The 16,543-nt window shown below is 36.3% G+C and overlaps 1 protein-coding gene across 1 annotated transcript; it reads right to left on the bottom strand.

Moving 5' to 3' along the window:
- Nucleotides 1–82: 82 nt before the first annotated feature.
- gramd1c (GRAM domain containing 1c) lies at nucleotides 83–15,795 on the bottom strand. The gene is made up of 18 exons (XM_067435204.1): nucleotides 15,687–15,795; nucleotides 15,244–15,365; nucleotides 14,774–14,912; nucleotides 14,536–14,636; nucleotides 14,302–14,397; nucleotides 14,105–14,185; nucleotides 12,580–12,704; nucleotides 12,304–12,463; nucleotides 11,459–11,618; nucleotides 11,239–11,376; nucleotides 10,286–10,404; nucleotides 9,170–9,312; nucleotides 8,953–9,056; nucleotides 7,705–7,875; nucleotides 7,473–7,542; nucleotides 2,237–2,356; nucleotides 2,051–2,156; nucleotides 83–1,486 (listed from the first exon to the last, which is right to left on the bottom strand). The coding sequence occupies exons 2-18, from the start codon at nucleotides 15,334–15,336 to the stop codon at nucleotides 1,418–1,420; spliced, it is 1,995 nt and encodes a 664-aa protein (XP_067291305.1). The 5' UTR covers nucleotides 15,337–15,365; nucleotides 15,687–15,795; the 3' UTR covers nucleotides 83–1,417.
- Between the last annotated feature and the right edge of the window lie 748 nt (nucleotides 15,796–16,543).

Genomic DNA, 16,543 nt, shown 5'->3' with positions numbered 1-16,543 from the left:
CTGTCATCTTAAATATCAAAAAAATTAAAGAGTACCTTTTCATTAATAGACATACAAAAAAAGAGCCTTTTAAAACAACACAAAGTTTTTTTTCAGTCATTTAATTCAGCACATATGAAATAAAACTATATAAAGTAAATCAAAATGTAAATGGAACTTCTAGGCGCATGTTTTCACAGCCTATAGAGTAAGAGAGCACCTTTTTCATTTTTAAGAGATGGCTATATTGGAATGTTGACATTTGACCAAGATCATAAAAAAAAAAAAAAATACATTTTTAAAAATATATTTAAAAAAAAAACAATATAAAAATGAGAAGAAAAAAAATCAATAAAACAGTAAACTTCACCAAACATTTGAATTTTATTTATAAATAGTTTCAGGAGAAACTTTATTTAAAAAAAAAAAATCTCCCAATATATTATGCAGAAAAAATAAACATCTACACCCAACATTTTTTGTGAAACTTTGGAATGCTTGAGAATTACACAATCTCTTTTGAGATATTACTATTATTGAGATTAATTTATTTTCCCACATAAAGCATTTACATGAATGTGTCACAAATTTATTTCCGTGACAATACAGTCCCTAAAAGCGGTTGAACAACCAAAAGTGTTTTTTAAAGGCAAGTGTAAACAATTTAAGTAAAACATCACTCATCATTGACAGTAACTGTCAGAGATTTTATCTTACCATATGAACCTGTACCGTTAGGCATTATTAACATCCTGTTGAGCATTTAGAACTTCAAACATTCTACAATTATAATATGCACAATCATTTGTCAGTGGTGATCCCTGCATTTAAAATGGTTTAAGGTGCAATCATTTACAAATTCTTAGAGGTATCTAAAGACAAGAACATTGTCTAAATCAAGACACGAGTACATTTTAGGCAGATCTTTAACATGTGAGCTGGAGGCAATTGACCTGCATTGCCCCCTCCATAATCAAGGTAAAGAACCTGTGCAAACTGCTCTGAATCCATTACATTTCTGAAAATGTTTTTAGGTAGTCTTAAGGCTTTTGCTGTAGTCCAGAAAAACTGGACATCAAATTAGCATCCGACAGTTCAGAACCTGACCGTAAGAATCCTTTGTGTTCCAACTTCAGCAATATCAACTCTGAAGAATGGGCAAAAGTCACAGCCGCTGTTCTCCTTCAGCTTCAAGGTCAAGTTAGCAAATCCAAGAGGAATCTCGCAAAATCTACTGCACCAGTGCAAAGATCCCTCCAAGACAAAAACAGCTTTGAAAATTAGAAAAACATCCACAAGCAAAAAAAGCCTAGAGAGATGATGAACATGGCTATGAGTCTGCTCAGGGGTGACCGTCTCTATAGCAACACTCCTCGGCGAGGGCAGGTCTTATGGGAAGAATACCCCTGTGTTGACAGGACGCCAAACCCAATGCCATTTAAATATGAGAGGAGGATCTGTTGTATGCCTGAAAGCTCTGCTGAAGCACCATAAGAGAACTGCGTAGCTGTGGAAGGAAACAGAAGAAAAAAAAAGAATAAATAAATAAATGTCCTCTTTGCCAAAGAGATTACATTTGTAATGCAAGTTAATTCCAGCGCATAGTAATAGTTTTGATTAACAACATAAGATCACCATTTCTGATCACAAACTGCCAAATTATATGTAAAAGAGGTCTCACTTATGGGTAATGGTGAATGTTGTACGTTTCTTTTGTATTGCACAAACTCAAAGTACCAAAACAAAATAACAAAACATTTAACCTCTAAACATTTAACCAAACAAACAAAAAGTCAGTGATGTGGACAAACAGCCTCAAACAACACACACAGGTGGAACTACAAACATTTCTATGTTAACTGATGTATATTCTTACGCAAGACAGAGATGAATGTTAAAGGTATGTGAGCTGATGCAGCGAGTACAAATCAAAATAAAAGTCCTTGCATAATAAAAGTCACTTGTCACAGGTCTCTGTGACAGTGAACAACCACAGTTTTTTTTTTTTTTTTTTTTTTGCATTTACATGTCATTGAAGGATGGGAAGAGACAGTATGGCACCTAAACATACTTGTTCAAGAAGGTTAATGGAGTCCTCTAGTACTGCCCTCAGTAGATGTGCTTCTTCTTGACTTGTGTGTGGCATACCCTGTCTGGGCCCTAGGTCAGGTGCCAAACTACATAAAACAGTTAGTAAATCAGTTTTTTTCATAGAAATGTACCAAAAATAAAACACGTCTTTTGAAAGATTCTTTACCTGGATTCTACTTTCTCCTTCATTCTGTGCTTGGTGTTTAGATACATTCGGTGGGCGACATCTTCCATGGCCCAAAGTTTAAAGAACAGTCCCAGGTTCAGAACCACCAGAACAAAAAGTCTGAAAGGAAAAACAATGTCACATTCATAAGCACATTAAATATTTGTCATACATAATTTTAAATGGCCATGGTTAAAATTGATAGTTTTCTTCCATGTTTCACACTGCAGTTGTAAACGGTGCTTATTTATTAAGGCAACTATGTTAACCAGTTGCAGAATTCACACCACAGATTTTCTATTGCCATCTCTGAACTAAGCAGAAAATATGGTCAGCATGCCCTGTGAACCTGTTTATCTACAGTATATAATCTTTTGCAATATAGCAATGTAGTGATGGTTTTTTAAGCAATATGTCTGAGATACACAGTGATAGTTTCAGGAATTCTACGTATTGTAAGACTGAAAAAACTAGTATATGCCGAAATGTCTGAATGAAGAACAAGGACTCTGAGAAAATAAAGAAAATTACCATCTGAACTGTCTTGAACGCAAGTCTCACCTCACTATCAGCTAATCTACATCTTTCCCTGTTGACTTCCTCTCCCCCAATTCCTTCCCTCTCTCATGCTGAGATCACTGAAAATACACCCAGAATCTCTATATTACAATGTCAATCCACACGATACAGTATTATATGTGTTTGATATCGTTTGAACTGTCTCAGTTCGACTGGTACAAAGATCTCATCCCCACAGAAGTTAACCAAAAGATAATCAATGTTTTAAGAATTTAAAGATATTTTGTCTTAGTTTGGTGGGTGTGGCTTTCAGCCATTTGGCCTTTGCATCAATACAAGTCTTAATCAATGCAAATACCCATTGTGAACTCGTGTTTACATTTGAAAGAGTTTGTGCATTTGTTTCTGGGTATTTAAGGAAATGTTGCAAAGAGCTCAAGGCTTGACACTTTAAACAGGTCAGCCTGTAATGCTGGATGTCTAAAGATAGCCAGCATGATGTAATTTTCAGAAGTCAGGTATATATATTTCATTCTTTACTTCAGAGTATTTGATGTTATATGGATTACCTTTTAATTGACTATGTAATTGGCTTTATACATTTACCTGACTGTTAATATATTGTTACACTTTGATTGATTCTGGCTTGCTCTGGAATTATTCAGGTTGGGTATAATTTCAACAAAGGGTTAAAGGGAATAATTAAATGTGTATTTAAACTATTAAATATAATGACCAAATAACCAATTGGCATTCTAACCTAAATTCTAAATTATGATTAAATGAAGTCAGATAAAGAGAAATTTGAATAAAATCCCTTTTGCCCAACTGAAAAGACCGAACCCGCAGCGACCTTCACCCGCCGATCGTTAGCCTTCATTGGGACGATTTGGGCGGCCTTACAGTATCAAACAAACACTGACTAAACCCAAATCGTTTATGCGGTTTATTACTTCAGTCTGCAATAAAGTTGTGTTCCATGAAGATTATTTTCCATTTAGGTGTAAATGTGGAAATAATTCTTCATCCAAATCAAGTTCTTAATAACTCTCAATAGGCAAAATCTTATAACCATTTATGATTTGAGATTGATATTGAACTCAATGGGTCTCATTTATTAATAATTGCGTGGATTATTTCCTATTTGTTGCACAGGAGAACTTCTCAGGAAAAATCTCTGCCCGATTCACAAAACGTTCCTACGCACGAGAATTAACCCGTTCTTAACCTCGTTCTGGTGTTAATGAATTTGGAGTATTCTAAATGAGCGGCCACGTTCACAAGGTAAGTCACTTGCATAAAACACACCCAAACCATATCCACATATAGTGAGGAAAATAATTATTTGAACACCCTGCTATTTTGCAAGTTCTCCCACTTAGTCATTGAGGGACCTGAAATTGTCACCGTAGGTGCATGTCCACTGTGAGAGACATAATCTAAAAAGAAAAATGATGATTTTTTAACTATTTATTTGTATGATACAGCTACAAATAAGTATTTGAACACCTGAGAAAATCAATGTTAATATATGGTACAGTAGCCTTTGTTTGCAATTACAGAGGTCATACTTTTCCTGTAGTTTTTCACCCGGTTTGCACACTCTGCAGGAGGGATTTTGGCCCACTCCTCCACACAGATCTTCTCTAGATCAGTCAGGTTTCTGGCCTGTCGCTGAGAAACACAGAGTTTGAGCTCCCTCCAAAGATTCTCTATTGGGTTTAGGTCTGGAGACTGTCTAGGCCACGCCAGAACCATGATATGCTTCTTAAAGAGCCACTCCTTGGTTATCCTGGCTGTGTGCTTCGGGTCATTGTCATGTTGGAAGACCCAGCTTCGATCCATCTTGATTGCTCTAACTGAGGGAAGGAGGTTGGTCCCCCAAAAAAATCTCACAATACATGGCCCCGGTCATCCTCTCCTTAATACAGTGCAGTCGCCCTGTCCCATGTGCAGAAAAACACCCCCAAAGCATGATGCTACCACTCCCATGCTTCACAGTAGGGAATGTGTTCTTGGGATGGTACTCATCATTCTTCTTCCTTTAAACACGTTTAGTGTAATTATGACCAAAAAAGTTCTATTTTGGTCTCATCTGACCAAATTACTTTCTGCCATGACTCCTCTGGATCATCCAAATGGTCATTGGCAAACTTAAGACCAGCCTGGACATGTGCTGGTTTAAGCAGGGGAACCTTCCGTGCCATGCATGATTTCAAACCATGACATTATTAGAGTATTACCAAGAGTAACCTTGGAAATGGTGGTCCCAGCTTTTTTCAGGTCATTGACCAGCTCCTCCCGTGTAGTTCTGGGCGGATTTCTCACCTTTCTAAGGATCATTTAGACCCCACAAGGTGAGATTTTGCATGGAGCCCCAGTCCGAGGGAGATTGACAGGCATGTTTAACTTCTTCCATTTTCTAATGATTGCTCCAACAGTGGACCTTTTATCACCAAGCTGCTTGGCAATTTCCCCATAGCCCTTTTCCAGCCTTGTGGAGGTGTACAATTTTGTCTCTAGTGTCTTTGGACAGCTCTTTGGTCTTGGCCATGTTAGTAGTTGGATTCTTATTGATTGTATGGGGTGGACAGGTGTCTTTATGCAACAACCTCAAACAGGTGCATCTAATTTAGGACAATAAATGGTATGGAGGTGGATATTTTAAAGGCAGACTAACAGGCCTTTGAGAGTCAGAATTCTAGCTGATAGACAGGTGTTCAAATACTTATTTGCAGCTGTATCCTACAAATAAATAGTTAAAAAATCATACATTGTGATTTCTGGATTTTTTAAATTTAGATAATGTCTCTCACAGTGGACATGCACCTATGATGACAATTTCAGACCCCTCCATGATCTCCTAGTGGGAGAACTTGCAAAATAGCAGGGTGTTCAAACACTTATTATCTTCACTGTAAGGGTTTTCCACACACGGTTTCCTTACAGCCTTTCATCATAGTCTTCAAACTCGCCGCTATTTGCAGACGCACTCTCCCGATCCTCGACAAAGCCAAGTTTGAGATTCTCCGCTTTATAAAGACCCAGATTACAGACCTCTCATTAGCCAGCTATACACATGCATATATGCATTGTTGAGACAAAAACCTCACAACTGAACCTCTAAATCCCAAAGTATACCTAACTTTCATATATGCAAGATATACACATAGCCTTTCAAAGTAACTCCAAATGACCTTTAGGCATACTCAGGCATTCAAATAAAAAAATTATTCAGGTTTTTTTCAGCTACCTTGTGAAACAACGGCCCTGTCTATGGGACACTGTTGCCACCAGGTGTACTATTGAATTCCAAAGCTGACTAAATAAATGAATAAATGTTAAAAAAAGCAAAAATACATAAATATTTTATGTAAAGAAAGTTTTTATATTTTTTTTCCTTATTTATGAATAATTGTATTTTTTTTCCACATTTATTTTTTTCCACAGTCATTTAATATTAATGTAACTGTAGGTGATATTCAATGACTGTGGAATGTAGGGTTGTAGGGTTATTTATGCATGTAGGGTTACCACACATACTCTTTATTCCGAATATGGCCGTAAAACAGCGTCTGGTTAAGATTTCTAAAATGTCTTGGCACAGATAAACAGAAACCGCATCTTCAACTTCATTCAATATCTGATAACAGATATTTTGACATGGAAGCATGTGAAATGATCAACTATTAAATCACATTTAATGTAAATTTGCTGAATGGGGCTGGATGGGGCTGGTAAGAGCTTGCGCTTATTGTCTATGAGATTTGCACACCAGCTCAGAACGCGGAGAGAAACCAGCACACATTTTCACTGAACAACCCTCTACAAGCATATTGATTAATGCGCTTAAAATACCACTGCCAATACAGTTTACATTCGCGTTTCCTAATTTTGCATGCTCAACATGTCACAATTAAAATGCTTAAAATACAGCTAGTGAGACACGCATCTCATGCCATGAAGTGTAGATGCGTGCACAAGAAGCAGCACCCGTGCCTCCACAGTTAAGAGTTAACTGAATTTACTGTCTTAACGAGTGAAATCAATAATTAATTCAGCCCATTCATTCAAACACTGATTAAGTCAGTAAGAAAACACTTCCACATGTTGCTTTAAGACGCAGCAGTTCAGGGATAATTCCTATAATATTGATTCCATCATTTCCTATTTCTATATTCAAAATGTTATATTTAAAACATTAATGTTATTAATATACTCATAACAAATTTTTGTTTAAGATACTGGAAACAGCCATATAGAGCCTTATTATTATATCTGAATGAATCTATTAAAATTATGAAATCGACATATGATCATAGGCGTATAGGCTAAATAATTTTTCTCTTGACTGCTTTGTCGGATGAAAATGGAACTTTTTCAAATGGACTGTCAATCAAACTGCCGGCGAAGGGTAAATTATACATAAATAAGAAAAAAAGTATAAATACTTTTTGTATATTTATTTATGCATTTATTTATTTATAATTTAGTCAGGTTTGAAATTCCATAGTGGACAAACAAATTAGTGCAAAAACAAATCAATGCGCATGTTTGCAGTTAGAAAAATCAGGCTGCTGGTGTACAGTGTGCATACTGTAATGATACAACATTTGCGGCATGCACACTGTACACAGACATATGCAAAAAGGGCTTAAGCTTACACACTGCTTATGTATGAGGTGCGAAACAGGCCACAGAATAAATTAAGCCTTACATTAAGCTCATCCCAAATACAATTGAAGTGACGTTCCCTCTGTGTGGTAAGTTCTTTATATCCATGGCACCTATAATGAAAAATGCAATGCAAACAAAATAGTTTTACGTCTAAAACACATTACCTTCATGAAAAGCACATCTGATATCTAGTGGTTTATCAGTAATTTATGGCCAGTAGCAGAGGTTTTGAATTCAGATATATATATTAAAAAAAGAAAAGATATTTATACTCATGGTGCCGCCTCTCTGCTGATCCGAGTCTGCGCTGTACTGCTTTCCCGGCTTCATGTGTTCCTGTAGGGTGCGACTGTAGGTTCTTCGCCTCCTGCGCAAAGCACCCGTCTTCCCAGCATCGCCGCTTCCTTGAGTCAACTCTGCCTCCTCTTCAAGCAGCTCTGCCTCTAGGATGTGCATTGTGAGGTAAAGATCATTGTAAATGCATTAATATGAGAGCCCAGAGGTCACTGGATTGATTAGGGATCTGGCTTTTGGACTCCCTGTAGTTTTGTAATTAAATGGAGAAAATGGCCTTGCAATGGATCCAACTGATGGATTTCACCAATAGGAAACAGACACATTCATTCTGCTAATAGCCCTCCCAAGACAGCAAGATCAGGTCACTAATATTCATTACTCATTTGATTCCCTTATCCAACATTCCATGACAGAGAAGCTATTAGCCAGCTTTCTTTTCCCAGTGGATAAGAAAAATATTGTGCAGTCTGCGGTTCTGCTTACTTTAATCTACAGTAGCTTTGGCTGCAACTTTGTGTCATTATTTTTTGTTCTCCGTTTTATATGACCTTCTATTTTGATTTCTTCAGTAGTGGAAAACATATATAAAGCACTGGCTTAGAGACTGGACCACTATAAGATACTTTTTTTTTTTTAATTAATATTCTGAATTTGATTTTATTTGTATATTTTCTGTTTTTAATTTAGTTAAAGTTCTAGAAATGTAGTTGTATTTTAGTGTTTTTGTCATTTTTTTAAAAAGTGTCTATATATATTTATTTATTTTAGTACATCAAGAAAAAAAAATATTTTACTGCAGCATAAAAGAATTACAGTTAACATCTATTTCAAGTAACATTATGCTATTAAGCTATTTTAAAGTTTCCTAATTTAGTTTTGGTTACAGGTTTAAAACAACAGGTTTACATGCATTAAAGATAAAAAAAAAGATTCATTTTCTCATAATATACATTGCACGTGCAAAGTTCAATGATTCTCAGACTCGATGGATGAATCAGTCTCTCTAAAGCACTCCTTCTCGCAAGCCTACTCTGCTCTGACTGGTCAGATGGCTCAGTCTGATGTGATTGGTCTACCGAATATAGCGTGTGTATTTCAGAAGCTAAATGCCCATTACCATTAATTGAACTCCAGCTCTGTTAGGAGGCTTTTTAAAGCTCAGCGATTTTACACACTGTAACACACAGAGGGTTAGAGAGTTTTAAAAAAAACATTATACCAACCAAGATGTCTAAAATAGTCTTCAAGGCCACTCCAGGAGTTTTTGGTGATGAAAGATTTAACAAGACCCCAGGGCTGCTTTTTGTATTTGACATCAGTGTAAATCCTGCACAGAGATCAAGAGTCCAATTATTTACTAAATGGCTCTCACATCAAAAGATTTCAGTGTCGTAGTCAAAAATTAATTATTTAGACGTATAGATATTAAGGCCAGCTCACCTGAGTCTGCACTTGTGCTTAGAGTTACGGATGATACAGTAGCGATTCTGAGTGTAGAAGTAGTCATGGTAAGGAACATCATGTGTGTAGACCTCCGCATCTATCATGTAGTATTGACCCTCCCGTGACTCTTTATATAGCGTCTAGAATACACAGAGATCAGAAATCAGAAAACATTCGACATACACACAGAGGCTGCATTCGCACAGCAGCACAATACAGCTGTCGGTCTTGTTCAGATTTCTGAATATGGTTATGTTCATTTACGCTTTAGTAAGGCTTGAAATACAATGTAAATTTTGAATGAAGTGATCCTTAGATATTTATGACTTGCAAATAAATATTTTTCCAAATATAAAAATTCAATCTTTAAAAATCACCAAACAAAGTCTATATAATTACTAGCACTATTTGTTACCATGATTGGCCTAATGGCTACATTCATAAAATGAATGTTTAGTAATTATTGTACTCACCATTATTGCATTAAAACTTGATTGTGGTTTCAATATTCAATATAATTAACTGCATCGACTTGACTGCAATCTAATAGATCAAATAATTACGTTTTTTTTTTTTTTTTTATTGCAGCACACCCAAGTCATTTTCTTATACAGTAAATGTTAATTGTTGCAAAATACAATGGGACCAAAAGCTGGCTGTTGCCTAATTAACTGTCTTACTTACACAGATAAAACACTCATGTCATTATTATGCCATTCATCTATGCATCACAGAGCAAGAGCTGAAAACCTTTTGCAGTTGAAATGGCTCTGGCAAACTACTCTATAAGTGAAAAACTGACAAAGCACTACAAATAACTTGGATGTGGCGATTTGTCAGATTTGCCAGATAAGTGTAAGTGATGGGTGCTAATATCACAAAATAAAAAATATAGGACCCTTCCGTACAACCAAAGCTGCAGATCCTTCCTGCCATCTGTCTAAATATAAATGTGTCCAACCACAGAAACGCAGGCTTTCAATAAGGTTGTGAAACCATTTGTACTATTTGTTTGACACACAAATCAGTCACTTTTGTGGCTCCTGTGTTATCAGCAAATAGTGGTACAGCTCATTACGTTTTGTAACAGAGCCATGCGGTGGCGAATCTAACCTGGGTCTCTGTGGCAGTGGAGAACTTGCCGACAAGGGGGTTAGAAATGGTGATGGTGTAGTTCAAAGTCCTTTTCATACCGCCAGAGGCTTCCCTTTGCCAAGAGGTAGAGCTTGAACCTGCAGGTGATATGCTTTCATTACTATAAACAGTATGCCAAAGTAATATGTGCAAATTCCAGTATTGTTATCAATAAAGGACAGGTGCACTATGCAGGATTTATAGACGCATACAACAATAATGTGTCTCAATCATTACTTATGACACTCTAGAAGTGTGTGTTAGTATCGATAGAGGTATTGCCCTGTGCCTGTATTTTCATATTTTCTTCTTGAATCTGGGCTGAAACCTTTGGTTAGTGGGTGTCACGGCCCAACTAATAATGATGTGCAAAGCAGGTGAGGGCGGGACTGTACCATTGGTTTCTGAAGCTCGGGAAGGTAATTTAAGCTGCTGTGCCTCAACACAAAAAACTGTTTGCTAATGTTGCTACTGACTACTATCTTTAACTTGATAGATTACTAGGCATTGTAATTACGTGATGACATGAAATTAATGTTTATTAGCGAGCTAGACTGAAGATGGCTAAATTTGCTCGCAAATTACAACCAGTCATCTAACTATTTGCATAACTGTTCTTTCATATATACACACAAAAAAATAATGCATAAGTATTTAAGTTTCATGAGTTGGTTGGGCTACGTGTGCAACTGATAAAAGGGGACAGGGCTAGCGCTTTTGGTGGATTTGAGCCCAACCGCAAGGAGGGGCCAAGTGTGAATGTTGTGTTTACAAACAGTAACTAAAAATCCTGCATAGAGCACCTTTACCTAAAACCATTAAACATTTTTTGTAACTGAAATAAAAATATAACTTTAAAAACAAACTTTTAAAACTTGTGAAAAAAAGCACATAAAATGACTAAAATGTAAACAAAATTTTAAATGAAGTACCTGTGATCTTCCTGACTTCCATAAACCGCCGCATGAAATTAGAATCAGTGAAAAGCAGGTCAAACATCTTCTCAGCACTGACGTGAAAGACCCGGTTCACATACAGCCTTCCCTGAGGCACCGTCACACATTCTTCCACTACAAGAAATCAATACTGATGTAAACAAAATGCATCAACATAGCCAAGGAATAAGACACAGTCAACACAAACAAATCTCACCCTCCTCCAGGCTGTCAGATCTGCTGTTATCAGAGAGCTGGTCTTCATTTGCATTTAGATCCAGAGAGAGAGAGGAGTGTTTAGACACTCGTTCTGACCCTGAGCGGTTTAATGACAGATTTGGACTGCGCTGATGGGATGGGGTGCTGAGAGTGTCATCCTATTGAGGGTTTAACACAAATATTAACAAACCATACATAAGCTCTATTATACTATGATACAATATTATTGCTATACTCCAGACATATGGTAAATGGTTAACAAAAAATTTACTGTTGATTAAAATGCTAGATTTTGTATTACATTGGGGGTGGAAATGAATAGGCTTGGACTCAATGCATATTCATGATTCTGAAGCTGAAAACACTAAATTATTTTAGAGTAGGCGAATGTGCTTGCTGACTAGATACATTTAAAATTATGTAGGCCACTTTTTACTAGTAATGCACGCTATTTGGCATTATCAGAACCTTCCAATATTCCTCCATTGCAATATATACACATTATATTCAACATTATAGTAGTTTCATGTAGTACTGACACTAAAACTTAAATTTCTCCAGCTACAGTAATTTTCATTTTGTTGCATTTTTCTATTGTGATATACTGTATTACACACATAATGACAATATATTCACAATGAGCATTTTTATGTGTATTTTGTTAAGATATGACATTTATTAAAGTCTTTAGACAAATGTACACTTAAAAGCATGAGCATGTTATGAGTTTAAGTTTAACACCATTAAGCCATTCCTGAACAAATCACTATCACCCCAGCCATACGGTTCATTAGACAAAGAATTTTTGGAAAAAATAATCTGTCAAGGAAACTATTGACGTACCCCTCCATTTGCTGAGAGCATGCTTTGCAGTCCAACTGAAGACTGTGTGTCGTCTCCCTGTGGTGTGGTGGACTCATAAGAATTCATCTCCCCTTGAGGAAGACGAAGCGATGTGGGCCTTTCTGGCCTCCCGGTGTGATCATCTCCACGCATATTCAGCCTGCAACAGAGAGATGGGACCTGAAAACCAAGCAACTGATCTCTCAGTTGTCCAAACAGCTGTTGACGTGAAGATGTGAATGGGTGTGTGTGCATGCATGTATGCATGTAGTTAACCTGGGCAGGGGAGGTGTGACAGCATCTACTGATGTTTGAAAGCTTTCCATTTCATCATGACTCAATCCTAAGTCATTACCATAATGCAGTTTAATCATCTGCAACAGCTCCAACTTGGTCAGTTTCTGCAAGAGAGGAAAGTTACATTGAGCAACAACATACATTTACATGTTTCCGGCACTTTTGTTTTTGTTGTATAACAACTGAAACAATTCTCTTAAGCCTTTTCTCTTCAAGTTCCTATGCTGATATTCATATAAACCAGCAGATAAAAACAGCCCTAACCTGCTCCACACCTCATTGACCAAGGATTAAATCTGTTGGGAGGGCAAATGATAAGCAACAGTGACGTGAAAGATAAAGAGTTAATGAAGAATATTTCATAATTTATGGTTTCAAAGTAGCAACGATATCTGTAGCAACATAAGTTTGCCGAAACCTACGGTTACCATGGACATTAGGCGTAGAGCATAGACCGTAAAAAAGACGTTTCAGCGACACATGTAAATAGACTGTATCAGCAGACATAAGCAAGAGTTTGTTCGACAAAAAGAGACAAAGAAACAAAACAAAAGACACACGAAAAAGATTTTCATATAAGTAGCCTTAAATTCCCTGCCCCGCCGTGTGAAGTAAAGTTCCCAAACGAAATTCAAAACACTGTTTGAGGGACGTATGGCACGACACATTTACACAACAAACCGAAGAGAAAACATTATGTGGATTTATAATCCCCCAAAAGCCCACCTATTTATATCAGCTAACAAATATAATATTTCCTTAATTATACTCTAAATTATGCGGTTAGAAAATGCTATCCATAGGGTCACCTACCTGCTGAACGCCAGTAACCTGTGCGCTTCCAGCGAACGACTCACTTTCATGCTGAAATCAGGAAGCAACGAAAGGCCACACCTGCGCCGCTTAGTGGTGTGCTATTCGTTTATTTTATTTCATGAATAGGCCTATGTCTGCTTTTAGTCGTTTATCATATCTCCTCCATACTAATTTTCCTGTCATTTCAGCACTGCAGTTCGGCGTGTATGAGAAGAACGAGGCAGTGTTTTCAGATAAAGATAGCCACGCCTCAATAGGGGTCAATGACCTCTGTTCTGCCTTGCCTTGGTAAGTGTACCCTGCTGGTTTAGGTTGTTTACACTAGAGCATATCCCTGAACATAGGTCCATAGGGTATTATTCTGTCTGTTTTCCTTACATGGTATAAATATGCCACATTATTAATCACCCTAGGCTACTAAACACAAATAAATAGTTTGTGTTGGCTATGAAGACTCACTATACATTAAAATTGAGGGGTTTTGAGAGTGTTTTTCATTTTTTTAAACCCCAGTCCTATTTTATATGTTTCAGATCATATTTGATAATTTTTCAAAAAGGTTTTGTAGAGTAAAAATGTACAGTAATTTACAACCAAAATTAAAGGAATTGTTACCTAAATCTGTCATAGCAAACCATTTTTGAACAATGATAGTTAGGTTAAACATTTTTAAAAAGAAAGAAATTACCTTCTCCATTAGAATATTCTGCCAAAGCCGAAATACACTCTGGTAACTTTTCTCCCTTCCTGAGAATGAGCTGAAGAACAGCTGTGAAAAATTCCAAAATATTTGTTTTCATCAAATAAATAAATAAATAAAGAACCTATACATCTTCATAAACAAGACAAAACCAAGAATTAAAAACTTTGATCATTGATCTTTACCTTCTCTGAAATAGTACTGATCTGGATAGCATTTGGTATCCATTTCGCTGTCTTCTCTCTTGACATTGAGGTGATATCCTTCATATTTACCATGATCTAAGTCAAAATCAGGTTTATTGTCATTTTTCGCAGAGCAACGGAATCTAAAAAAAGAAATTCCTAAATTGTCTCAGATATGCTCACTATATGTATAGGTAATGGCATGAAAAGAATAAAACTTCCTGCACTACTCACTTTTGTACCACGAAAAACATGACTGTAGAAACAAAAACAATTCTCTGTAAGGTAGATGCGGCCTTGTAACAAGATATCCTTCTGGAGAGCACAGGTGTAGTCTAAGGGAGAGATGGATCATTCAAAAAAACATAAAATATGGTTATACTTATACAAATATTGTGGCTCTTCCAACAAACATTTTGAGTTGATTATATTTTTACATTTTTGTCCCTCTGTCTCCCTCTATCTGTCTTACCTGCAATTAGTTTCTCAGACTCGGGAACCTCTCTGAATAATTTTCGAAATTCGTCACTCCTCTGTTTATAACTAGAGTAAAGCAAAGTTTCAGTTGACTGAGGAGGTGCTGCTATGACCTGCCCGGTGACCTCTGGACCCTGTGAGGTAAAATCATAGCAATCAATAAATAAATACAAATTTAAAAATAATAATTATATTGTAATATTATAATAATAATATTTGTGAATCTCTGCAATACATACTGTAAAATCAGCCGGCCCCCAATATAGCTTACTAATATCTCACAACATTTAGCAATCAATGCAATTTGCGTAATCTCATTGTGATACAGTATCTGTAATCTTTTGCAGGACAAAGTACAGCAAACTGTACAATATCATTTTGCTAAAGATCATAGCTATAAATTGAAGTTAATACCATGCTGCCATGGGACTTTTACCAATGTAAAAGCAGCATGTTCAGTCTCACCTCTTTTTCTTCTAAAGTGCATCTGACTTCCCCAGATTGATTGCTGTCCTGTGGGAGCTCATTGCCCGTCACTTGTTTTGGAATTTCAGTCATGCCTTTCACCTGGTGAAAATCCTGTAAATCTTAAAGGTAATGATGTTTTTACCAAACCATTTTTTGAATAATAATGGTCTAATAAATACCAATATGCTCACTATAATATTTTACTTGACTGCATTGCAAATGATTTAATACTTGAAATCTTATTTCTGAAATTTAAAAACAAATCAGACTTTTGGGAGGAAAGGGTTTCTTAAAAATAAAGGTTCCAAGTGAACCATTTTAATAATTTTTTTTTTTCTACTATAAAGAACATTTATTTTTTTTAAGTGCTGACAGACACATTACAGAAAATGACTTCACTTCAATTAGCAAAGGCTTGTTCTCATATACAAAATACATACCTGAGAAGGTCGTGTTCAGTGTACGTCCAGGTTACATCCAGGTGTTTATAATGGGGTTATAAGAGTGTTACCATAAGCTTCAATCGTCGCCGATACTTCAAATTTATCAACTCCTCTCAGCAATGATTAGTGTCGTTGGCGTGCTGCGGAATTGTCTGTCTCGTTGTTTCTACTGTCCTTCTCACCCTGGCAACAGGTGTACAGTCAGATTCTACCCGCTCATGAAGCAACGTGCAAGCACAAAGCGCACTGTTGTATTTGAATATTTGACGTATGACACCCAGGAGACTCCTTTTTTGTCTTTTGTGTGTGTGTGTGTGTGTGTGTGTGTGTGTGTGTGTGTGTGTGTGTGTGTGTGTGTGTGTGTGTGTGTGTGTGTTTGTGTGTGTCTGAAGTAAAATTATTTTTAAAGTTTAAATTAAACATAACGCTTAAACTTGGACTCTATAAAATAAATAAAAAATATTTTATTTACTGTTGATATTTTATTTCTTTACAAATGAATAAAAATTAAAATAATTTTGTATAGTGTCTGTTCAGTTTAAAATGCATCTCTTTTTTAGATGAAAGTATATGTTTCAGTTTGAATTCTTTTACTAAAATTATTTTTAAATGGAATTTTAACAAAAGCTCATGTTCTAAAAGCCATCACGTTCGACGGATGACATTTTGACCGCACGTTCTCTTGTTCGGACAATCGTGAAATCAAGCTGAAATGATAGAAATTGGCGTGACATATTTACATGGATTATGAATGTAAACTAACCTAATGTGTTGTAACATTTTATAGCACTTTTGCACCGGCTGAACAGGCAACAATTTTAATAATTAAAAGACTAAAATAATAAAGAAATTAC

Source organism: Pseudorasbora parva, chromosome 24, assembly GCF_024679245.1.
Source record: "Pseudorasbora parva isolate DD20220531a chromosome 24, ASM2467924v1, whole genome shotgun sequence".
NCBI classification, from domain to species: Eukaryota; Metazoa; Chordata; class Actinopteri; order Cypriniformes; family Gobionidae; genus Pseudorasbora; species Pseudorasbora parva.
The sequence above is the reverse complement of the archived record's forward strand: the minus strand, read 5'-3'. Positions and strand labels throughout refer to the sequence as shown.